We start from the raw sequence: 12,274 nt of genomic DNA on the forward strand, positions 1-12,274 counted from the left end.
CCACGTCCTGTGGTAGGGAATTTCAAAACTTAATTATTTTTTCTATGTCTACTGCTAATCAAATTCACGCAAATTCACTGGATGACTCCAAGTTCTAGTATTATGAGGAAGAAAACTCTACTCACTTTCTTCACATCATGTATAATTTTATGAACCTACAATGTTTTCCCCACCCACTTTTTCTCCAAATATAAAGAGCCCTAAAAGGCAATAAGGGGGTTTGTAAGCCACATAATCCAACTTCAACCACAATGCAGGAAATCCAGAGGTAGATCAACCCCACTAGATAGCTACCAAGTCTCTGCATGAAGATGCCCAGTGAGGCAGAGCCTACCACTCTCCTGGGCAAAATTGCTCTTTGCATGTGTTTTGTAGGGTAGGTGTCTGAATATGAGTGTGGGCTACTGCACCCATGGTGTTGCACTGGGCTGCTGCTATTTTAGTACGTAGAGCAGAAACTATTTTTATTAGCTGCTTAGAATTCACTTTTCCACAAAAGAAGGTGAATCTGAAAGGCTATACAAGCATATTTCCATAATAATATTTGCTAGAACTGGCAGAGCTGGCCTCTTTCAACCCAGCCTTTAGAAAATTGGGGGGGGGGGCAACAATATTGTAGCAACAATATTGCTACAAATGTAACTTTCAGGACAGTATACTGACAACATTAATTAATAAAATACTGTTTCAAAGTCAAACTTCACAAGTGCCAGTATTGTATTGCATTTTCAGAACAGAAAGTAAAATATCCTGTATACGGCCGCACAGACCAGGGACTCAGTCTAACTATTTAATCAAATGACTCAAAGACCATTTATAGGTCTCATACAAGTTAGAGACTAACCTGTTAATTCCAAAGCACTATTTAATACTTATTTTTAGATGGCTGTGATTTAAAGTTACTGTCTATGGTAGCCAAAATGACTCTATACCAAAAGACTGCACTGAATCTATAAAACAACAAATCTAACTAATTAAATATTTAATAGCATTACAGCAGATTTCACTGATAGGGAACCTTACCTCTAAATCTCCATTTTGATGATATTCTTTCCTAGTGGAAATTTGAGAACACCGTCTAAATGTGACCTCATCTAAAATAACTGTCTTAGGCCTCTGCCACATTCATGTTCAGAAGAGTGCAGTGTGGGCACCCCCTATGTTAGTAAAGAGCTGGCCTTTTTCAAAAAAAGTTGTTACTCATATACCCAATACTAAAACTCACAGAGTAAGAGCCAGACCATTTATGGCAGTTCTTGCATCAGATACTGGATGAAAAGTAAAATTTGTATCTTGTGTCAACGGAACATCACAGAAACTTGAAACAGATCACATATAAAAATGTTTGCTATATTTAGAAAGGTTATGTCTTTCTAAAGCATTTTTTTTAAATAAAAAACACACCAACAAACCCAAATCTTTACCCTTCCTATGAGGATGTCAAACACCAAGGTCCGACTTTCTGACAGGAATGTAAAACAAGAAGGGTGAATTCTGCTCAGACCTTCACTGTTCACACTGAGGTATTGGGAGTCCTTTTCCTATACCTTGATTATGCACAATAAAGTAGTTGTGCTACATATTCAGGAAATGAGTCTAATATTTTAGACAGCCTATTAACAAAAGCCCCTGAAATGCATGGACATACAGGACATTTCACTTTCTATTCTGGGGGTGCGGGGACTTGGGAGATGATTTTGTTCTGGGCAAAATGGGATTAGAAGCTATGTACGGGGCTGAAATGTAGCCCCTGGGACTCCAGATAGTTATCCTTTAAGAGAGAAGCCAAAAAAGGAAAGTTACCTAGATAGTTTCAAACTGTCAATAATAGTTTTAACGAAGGCAGGCAGACATCTTTGATCCAGGCTGTCTTGTTTGCAGATAGCTGCATAGTATGTAATATGCCCAGACAGACTGGTAAAGTTTCAGCATAGTAAAGAGGCACAACATGGGGGGGGGATGAACACAGGGAGCATCCAGACTAGCTATTTACTGAGATTCAAGTGTATTATGTTCACATAAAATTTGTGGGGGGTTATAAAATGTTGCCTATTTACTACCGGTAAGTATTCATCTAGATACATTTATGAAGAGATTGTATTATTATTTCATTTTATAATGTTTATAAAACAGGAATAACAATTATAACAACAAAAATTAAAAACAAACAAAACTATAAAACATGCATGTAGAATGAGTAGTTTTACATGAGTTAAAATAAGAAAGTCCATGTAAAGACGATCAACTTCATCAGATCATCAAACACAGTTCCAGATTTCCCAGGCTCTTGAAAATGATGGTAGATGTCATAAAGGAATGCCAAATCATATAAAAAGTGTCTGGAGGTTCCAGTCCTTGTTGAAATCTCAAATTATGTGGAGGTTAGATATGACCTTGTCAACTAGCAGTTATTATCATGCACTTTCCAGTGGATTTTTAATCATCTTTCTTACTAGACTTTTTGTGGTTAGAAAATAAGTAACAGATAATAGCACTAGAAAGTGAAGGGTAGAACCAAACAGTGTGAATAAACAGACTGTATGGAACATCCATAATTCTTACTGTCCAAGAAAAAGAATACAATATTTTTTGTCACATTCAGCTATGGTTGGACTGAACAAACCTCATTTGAGTGAGTTGGTGTTTTGATGTCATCTTTAATCAGCATATTCTACTTACATCATAGATCTGAACTTCCTTTGATATATATATGTGAATTAGGATACATTAGCTCAGATCCAAAACACTGTAAGTGGAATGGGACTTCTATGCCCTCTCATGTGTCCCAAGAAGCTGCTCCCAAGAATTGAAGGGCCTTATTTGCAATGCATAGCATTCTGTTAATAAAATTAGTACTAACATTTATTCTTAAAATGAAATAAGCCATCATGACCTTTTTTCTCAAGTGAAAAAGACAATATATTAAAATTCCTTCATTTCAACTACCGGTAGCAGCACAGAGGCTTTAATCACAATTCCAATCTAAGAGAAATGGAATTTTAAACATGGCAACTCTTTCTGCTTTATGTACACCCCCCTGCTTAAATAGACATTCTTGTGAATAGTTTTTTCCCCTGTCTCTCTCCCTACTGCATTTGTGGTTTAGAGGATAAACATTAATTCAAAGTGAGTATTTATTTAGCAACTGAGATGTGCCCAATGCTGGAAACTTGTATGTGGTCCCAGCTGTTCCATAGTAACTCCACCCACACAGGCAAGCTAAGCAGGACAGTTCATAAAAGGTTTCTGTCCACCCTGAATATTTCCTCTAACAGTGCCATGAGCAAAGGACAGGGTCTAACAAGGTTCAACACCACACTCTCCTTCAGCTGCCACCATGTGCAACATATATGTTATGTACAACTCACGCCTAAGAGTAGATTAGACAATATAACATAAAGGACACATTCACGGGATAGTGTATCACACATATGTTTACAACAAACAATTCTTGTAATTTGGAAGAGCAGCATTCATGATAATTTTGAATCTTTGTAACAAGATGATCTCTCACTGCCCACCTCCTGCCTTAGGTACTTCACTCACATTTTACCCCCTTTCTCCTTGTCCATCTCTACCAGATCATAAAAAGTCAGGTCAGGCAATCATTACAAATCTATGAAGAGTCAGCATAAATAAAGAGGTCTTCAACTCCGTATGCACTTGGCAAAAATATTATGAGGTTAAGCTGTTTTGGGGGTAATATCTACATTGTACAGAAGCAGTGGAGGCAAGGAATGTTCTGGCATGAAAGACTGAAGCCTTTAGTTTTCTATTTTGAAGGCTACAGTGTAAGTATAAATAAAACAAAAAATAAAAAGGGTCAGGAGGAGGGCACACTGAATTTTCACTTTTCTTATATCAGAACTGATGAAAAGCCAAGTTGAAAATGACCTGAGCGAAGATTCATTAAGGCTTAGCACTCCCCCCTAGTGGCAAATAGCTGAATGTAACACAGCAGAGAAATAGTTCTGAAAATGAGGCCATTGCAGGAGTTAATGTTACCAGTACCTGTGTAAAGGGCTCTTGCAATAAGTTACACACGTACCATTTGTTAACCTCTGTAAGAGCCTCATGCATTCTCTCCTACAACTGTTGTCTGTATGCTTTCAGTTTAGCTCATGACACCTTGCTACTTTTGAATTTGTGAGCTGACTTAATTGAAAACCAATGTTTTGCATCACCTCAAATCGTTGCTGTTTGATCAAAACTAAAATGAGTATTCACAGCACATGCAAGTTGCCACAACTCACTACTTTAGTATCCAAGCACCTTTCAACCAGCAGTCACCTCACATGTTGTATCCGTGCATGGAGCTACATAATGTGCAATTCACAAGAGTGCCACACTTTTATTCTATATTACATACCTGCTTCTTAAAGGAAAGGCAGGATATAAATGTTTTAACAAATAGGCGTAACACACAAATCAGATGTGATTTGTGTGATGCACACAAGCATAGCCTGAGCACAGTCCATTATCCTACTTGCAGATTACAGACCAGTGGACCCCACTAGATAGTCTACTTGCAGTCTTCCATCCCATCCCCTACATAGGAACAAATCAGATTCTGTTTCTAGATTCCTAGAAATAGTTCATCAATAAATGATGGCTGCTTATTATGCTATGCACAAAAGAAAGAAGGGTTTGCACAAAAACAGAGATTATGCAGTAGCTGGGGTGTGTGTGTGTGTGTGTGTGTGTGTGTGTGTGTGTGTGAGAGAGAGAGAGAGAGAGAGAGAGAGAGAGAGAGAGAGAGAGAGAGTATATGCATGTTTGCAAAAGTGTCAAGGCATTTCACATTGAAGACAATTTCTGCTTTCAGTTAGAAGCTACGTTCCTGCTGTAACTCACAGTTTATAACATGGGAAATGTCAGCTTCGTGGCTTACAAGTGAGCTTTCAGCAGTGCAGATTAAGGCTGCATATCACTGTGGATAGGCTGAAAACTTTAAAAGCAACAGTTCTGACAACTCATTTCAATCCAATGGATTTAATTGCGACATTAGAAGCAGAATAAATTCCTGGAAAATATATACTAGTACAGCAATAGAGATCTAAGGAGATCTATTATGAAACTGAAGTTACCATCATGCATTAGGTGATATTTAAGCTGTAGTTACTGAACAAGCTTTAACTTCCAATAATAAGGGTCACTAATCACAGTGGTTTACCTTGCTGATGTGCTTGCTTTCTCTACTGTGGACATTAGCTTTGCGAATGCATCAGTCACTTTACTGGTGGAGTTGGAGGTTTCCAGCTTGGAAGTTGTCAACTCATACAGTTCTGGATCCACACCTTATAGCATAAAATTATAATCAGTGATAGATGGAAACAAGTGTCACATGTTCAACTGCAATTTAGGATACTGTATTTCCATCTTCTGTAAACATCTGAGCTACTTAAATGTCCAATATGTGATTGAGATACAACTTGTTAATTTTCATCATGCAGTATCAGAGAATTGGAGTTGCAGATAAAAATGGCATACAAGATATCAGCCAGGAGTGAAAAACAAATTTGAATAATCATTTTCTTCGTATACCAAAATCCTCCAAGGCTTTACATTATTATTTAGAACATTATTTCATTGCTACACATTGATTCTTTAACTTCTATTTCCATTCCACTGTCTCTGTAGAACATACAAGTAGAGAGTATTTGAAGTCCTCATGCAATTCTTTTCGCTTCACTAAAGTATAAACTATTTCTCAACCTTCTTATTTGTTTCTCACCTTTTATTTGGACACAATTATGGAAAGAGTGGATTTCAGGATTCAATGAAATATCTCAAAACAAGCGTCTAGAAATATAATTTGGACAATATGTATAATACTGTATATAATTTGGACAAACTGATGGAATTCAGTTTAATTTTTTTAAAAGCTGAGACACCTAGGAGTTCAAAAATGGGAAGACATCCATTTTTTAAAAATCATTTTGATGAGGACTCCAAGATATACCACAACAAAACTTTCATGAGAAATTATTCATATGACGGTTAAAGGGTGACACTATCTGTTACGTAGTATGACCAAGTAGAGAATCCTTCGGTTAAGGCAAAGATGGAGCAGCACTTGCATCTCATATCCACTTCGAACTTGCGATCAATTCAACTGAAACAGTCCCATGTCCAAATCTCAAATTAAAATACAGAATACATTTGAAATACTGTCAGATGTTTACAGAACCCTTAAATATAACAGGCCCAGGCCTTCTGAAGAGTCACATACAGAAATAATAACATTACAAGAAACAAAGCTTCTGAAATCCCATTAAGGTATGCCATTGAATAAAGCTGTATTCAGTAAGTATTTAAGTATTTTAAACTATTTAAGTATTTAAGATTTTAAATATCACAACTGAAATTTCCAATATGTAAGAAGGATTTGTAACATGTTGCAGCACTTTGTATTTTCAAGTCATTTGTCAACTACACTCATTAGGTGAAATTTATTACCTTAGCATATGATTATTATAACTGCTACTAGTACATGTTCTCATACTGCAATCATTTCACTAAAGTGCTTAAAAAAAATTAGTGCCATAAATATTATCTAAAAGTGTCTACTAATATCCATAAAGAATATATACATATATTTTAAATGCTTATATTTTAAATATATATACCACCTTTCACCAAAGTGATTAAAAGGCAGCTAACAAAAGGATTTTCATAGAAAATGTGTATATTTATAAAAACCTTAATGAGATTGAGGAAATTTAGGCAATCAAGTTTAGATCAAGCGCCTAGCTTAGGCAAAACACACACACCACGCACAATTACATACATAACCCACACAGAGAGCTGCAGGCTAGAAGCAAATGACTTTCCAAGAAACAAGCCAGAAAACCTACAGGCAATGATGACACCTGCGAATTTGCTGACAATATTCTAATGAAAACCCATAATAAATGATAAGGTACCTTCTTTATAATCACTTTAAATGAATGTATCAGAAGTAGTCAAAATGTATTCTATTAGATGCAAAAAAAATGTCTACTAATAATCATCAATACTGTGGAATGCATAGATGGATTTAAAAGTAGTGTGTGAAGTTTTATATCAAACTACCATACAAAACTCAAGAAGTTTCTGTACTTTTGACTTCCAGAAAATATTATCAACTTATCAAGTAGTTCTGAAACATAAACACTAGAAGTGAAAAATTAATCATGACAATGACATATAAGAACCCTCTCTCACACACACAAAAATCAAGGACATGATCCTTCCACCCATGAAAAAAAATCTCTACAGATCATAATGGAGTTCTGTTCTCCCCACCCCATAAGTGCATGGGCAAACTCTGCTCTATCAAGGAACATGAATTCCAAGCAAAGGGCTGTACAAGGGTATTGGGGGGGGGGGTTACATCTTCTGTTCCAGAGTGACTAACTTGTGGTCCTCCAGATGTTGTTGAACTATGATTCTCATCATCCCTGGCCATTGGCGATGCAGGCTAGGAGTGATAGGAGTTCAAAGAACCACAACATCAGGAGGAACACAGATTTCCCCAACCTTTGTTCCATCATCCTGCAGCTGCAGAATTTAATAAATGCCACTCCTTTAGTAGTGAGGCAGTGGGTTAAACCACAGAGCCTAGGGCTTGCCGATCAGGTCGGTGGTTCGAACTCCCGTTGCTCCCTGCTCCTGCCAACCTAGCAGTTCAAAAGCACGAAGTGCAAGTAGATAAATAGGTACCACTCCGGCGGGAAGGTAAACAGCGTTTCTGTGTGCTGCTCTGGTTGCCATGCTCGCCACATGACCCGGAAGCTGTACGCCGGCTTCCTTGGCCAGTAAAGCAAGATGAGTGCCGCAACCCCAGAGTCATCCATGACTGGATCTAATGGTCAGGGGTCCCTTTACCTTTTACTCCTTTAGTAACCACATCTCTTTTCATTCTGATTTCCCAACAGATTAATAATTCAAGGTAAAGTGAGAAACAGCTTTGTCTTTCCAGATAATTAAACTGAAGCAGACTGTTCTGTAAAAAGATACGCTATAGCTAATCAGATTTTTCTTCTAAATTTACAGTTTTTTTCAACTCAATGATTAAAATATTTAAGGCATTAAGTGTCATGCAGAACTACAATACCGGTATTTATATTACCTTAAATGACAACAGCAAAGCTTATCTATAAAACAGCTACGTGTAAGCTCTTGTTTGTAAACTTCATTACTGCAAGAAGTACATTAATCATAGTTTTAAGATTTTTTTCAACTGAGCAACATATTCTCAGGAATACTAGGATTTTATTCAAACTGCATTTTCAAGTGGGATACGTCAAGATTTTAGCCCACAATTAAAATTGTTTTAAGCATTTCAAATTCTTAAATTTCTTAAAATCCATTCTTTGCTTAACATTCTAGAGTACCAACCAAATAGTATTAACTAACTACTGGAGGCAAATGATAGAAGGGGGAATTATTGAAGGCGGGAATCTTAAGAGAAAACTGGAGCATAGACATTCTTCTTGTTTGTAGGAAAGTCACATAATGCGGCTCATGCTTTTAGTAAGAATGTTAAGAGATTAAATTTGCAGTGTAGCACTCTGCTGACCTGGGATGGTGGTGGTGGTGCTAGAGCTACTGTCATCCACGGGCCCAAAGAAATCAAGGTTCAGAAGAGTGGAACCTCCACTAGCTTGAAATTCAGTGACCGTGTTGGTAGGCAGCCATATAGAAGGTAAGCCAAGGGAGGGATTTGTGTGTAAAAAGGGGGTAAGACACACACTTGAACATGCCAGTTATAATTAGTACTCATTACATAGTTTTGTTTTATAAAAAAAGAATTCACATAATAGTGCTTACAATATTAGTTTGTAGGTTCTAAAGATGTTAACAAGTCAGTGTACATTCTAATGTACAAATGCAGCAAGGAATTCAACACTAATAACTTAAAAAATAGCCAACGTTGTTTAGAAAAATGGACAGAACCAGAGATCCAGATTAAAGGGATTAATTAAAGGGAAACATTTTTAAAATTCCAAACTCTTCTTCTAATTCAAAATCATATATGTTCTCTACATAATTTAAAGAGACTGACAAATTGTATCTATAGCTTAAAGTAGCAGATTGTCAGTAGGTTAGCAAAACAAAATATGAATATTGGTAACAATGGTTCTCATTACATCCAGCTCCTTGGTGGCAAACTACATTGTTCCCCTTTAATACTGAAACAGAAAAATCAGATATACACATTTTAAAGAAATTGTTAAAAGAAAGCAAAATTAATTGACAGCATTAATAAGACACTAGACAACAGCAAGAGAGTCCATCCAGGCTTTCCTTCAGCACTCTGATATGGACCGAAATGTGGTCACATCTTTAAACATTGTATAGCAGTGTTTTTAGGTCACTGGTATGGCCAGTAATTATGACAAGTTCAACAGCATTATTAACAAATGGCTAAGAAACTATGTCACTATCTACTAGCCCTAGTTTAAATTTAGAGGCTTTTAGATTTTGAAGTTTTGATAAAATATATGCACATTTTAAAATTAAAATTTTAAAAACTGTCCCTTTTGCAAACAGGTTATGTTGAAAACTGTGCTTGAAAGCAAACACAACTACACACTTGACTATGCCATTTCAAACTTTACAAAAGTCTAAACAGGCAAGGGTTTGTTGAGGTGAGAGCTGTAAACTAAACAAAAATTATTTAACTATTCCATCCATTTGTGGTTGCGTGTATGCAACACAAATTCAGCAAAATGGTGTATTACCTTGTTCTTAAACACTACAGACTGCTTTAAATAGTGCAAAACTAAACAGAAAGAAAGCCTGAATTTCCAAAGTTAAGAAATTTTGTGTGTGTTCGTGTGTTTGTCTGTGTGTGTATTTATATATGTAGGCGTGTGTGTATATATATACAGAGAGAGAGAGAGAGAGATAAAATAAATCAGCAGAGAGATGTTTGTCTGAACTTTGTAGGTTTCTTAACTCTAGCTCTTGTGCTAGAGGCTCTACGGAGAGACGTACCATCTAAAGGGTTAGTAAGGCCACTGCTACTCCAGTCAAACTGGACAGGTGGTAGAGATTCCTAGAGTTGAAAAGTCAGAAATCAAATTTTACAGTCAGGTCACAGCATAACAAAATGTGTCGCATGAAGTTCTTTTGCATGCAAGCAAAAAAAGCAACAATTGAAAAGCCAAAGGACAATGAGCCAGAAGTAATAAAAACTGAAGTCATAAAAATAGTGTTTCATGTAACCTAAGAATAACTATGGTTTTACAGATTGTTCCTGGACTGCCTGGTCTGGAAATTTTTATGGGGTGTTGCAAATATTGCCAAAATACAATGAAACAGGCCATTATATTATGCCAGCATTGCAGAGCTATCACTCTGGCACTAGAGCAGTCATCCCCAAATGTTCCATATGTTTTGGCCTACAACTCCCATGATCCCTAGCTAACAGGACCAGTGGTTGGGGAAGATGGGAATTGTAGTCCAAAACATCTGGAGGGCCGAAGTTTGGGGATGCCAGCACTAGAGGCAGGTAACACTGGCAGGGATGCTTAAGATCAGGGCAGCAGAAACAGAACCAACCTCACCTGTAACCAGTACTTTTTTTCCTAGAAAAAGAGGTACAGGAACGCCCCATTTTTTTTGACAGACAACCCTAAGTTGATGAACTTTTTTGGGGGGGGGAGAACGCTTTTCTTGGGGGGCAGTGCTGTGGATGCGTTACGATGTTGCCTCTGATGCGCTGCCCCATGGCCTCCAACACAAAGCCACGAGCACCATGCAGCTGACGCCTCTGACACGCAGCTCTGGGCATACAGCTACCAGTACGGTATGCTACAAAGAGGTGCTGGAATTCAGTTCCGGTGAGTTCCGCCTGAAAAACGCCTGTAACAGCATCATCAGTTTTGCAGCTTTGAAAATCCTTAAAGTCACTTACAATGCAACTGAACAGTTATATGCAGCTTCAGACAGATAAAACTGGCTCAGTGGGATGCTCTTTAAATAATTATTTAATCTTTAAATAATGGTTAAGTTATTAATAACTAAAAGTATTATTTGGTTGCACATCAATGGGCAAACCTAAATCAACAGGCATATATAATCAACAGACATGTAGAGTAAATCTATTGGTTTAGGGACTGAAGTATGAAAGCTGCTGCAAGAATGAGGGGGGGACTGTCTGAAGGTACTTCTTATCTGATTTCTCTACACAAAAGGAGAGCCATAAGCTGGTTTATACTTAAATCTTTTTTTAAAAAGGCAAAAACTCTTATTGGGATTTCTTTCTGAAGTGGTATCTTTGAATCCTAATAAAGTGACAATTTTCATAATTTTTATTTGCAGTTTTCATTATTTTTATTTACAAGAATAAGCCTTCTAGTTATTACCATAAATAGGCTTGCCTCTCTCTATTTTCTGCTGCCCTTCTACTTTTTGCTACCTCGATTTTTATACATTCATAGTGAACTATAGCATCACCTTTTTTTTTAAACAGGCATCAAAGCAAGATTGGATCAAAGTTTACGAACAGATTGTTTCATTACATCTTTTGTTGTTGCTGCTCATAATGATTACAGCATAGAGAACAATCTAAATAATGCCAGTGCAATGGACAAAAATGCAGCTGAGTAGATTTACCAACCATTCTACACAAATTTTCAATTATGATAGGAGAGATTCTAAGACTTGCATGTGAACTTGTTCTGAAATTTACTATTATAAAACACTAGAGCTCTAACTTATCAAGGGGCTAGCCACTGAAATACACACACAGAAATCACAGAGATTTCCCAACCTGCTATTATGGATGACCAGTCTGTCCTCTGCTGAGAGGCACACAGTCTATTCACCCCATTCATCTAATCTGTTCAGTGATCTACGCATCTCCTGAAACATTTGGTGACAACTAGGAGAAATTAAGTGCCAGCACTAGGTATACTGAGCATATCCAAAACTGGCAAGAAAACACATACATCATGCATAATTTCAACACAATGCTTTGAATCAGGTAGGGTGAGTCAAGCAGTTTGTTATGTACTATAGATCTAATTATAGCTATCAGACTTTTTAAAAATTTAATGTTAATGTTTCATGGCAAAAATTATTGTTGTCATGTTTGTTCCAAATGGGAATGAAATGAAAAATAGCAATATTTTATCAGACCTACCTCTAGAGCAAACCTGCACAACTTGGCAGTAGGAAGGGGCAAAATTAAAACAGGCTAAATTTCAGCCGCAGATAGGGAAAAGGGGGTGGGGGGACTAGAAGAATGTAAATAAAAATGGTAATAATAAAAAAATAAATA

General features: G+C 36.9%; 1 protein-coding gene across 2 annotated transcripts in view; it reads right to left on the minus strand.

The window, feature by feature from the left end:
• AFTPH (aftiphilin) overlaps positions 1 to 12,274 on the minus strand; it is a 47,152-nt gene that overhangs the window by 13,588 nt on the left and 21,290 nt on the right. Inside the window, exons 7-9 of one of the 2 annotated variants that reach the window (XM_035110252.2) lie at positions 9,985 to 10,045; positions 8,564 to 8,647; positions 5,174 to 5,297 (exon numbers count right to left, since the gene is read on the minus strand). In XM_035110252.2, coding sequence (XP_034966143.1) covers positions 5,174 to 5,297; positions 8,564 to 8,647; positions 9,985 to 10,045 — 269 coding nt within the window. The remainder of the gene's footprint in view (positions 1 to 5,173; positions 5,298 to 8,563; positions 8,648 to 9,984; positions 10,046 to 12,274) is intronic. The other variant, XM_035110253.2, reaches the window with a different exon arrangement.

The sequence above is a fragment of the Zootoca vivipara genome, chromosome 3 (assembly GCF_963506605.1).
Source record: "Zootoca vivipara chromosome 3, rZooViv1.1, whole genome shotgun sequence".
Lineage (NCBI taxonomy): Eukaryota > Metazoa > Chordata > Lepidosauria > Squamata > Lacertidae > Zootoca > Zootoca vivipara.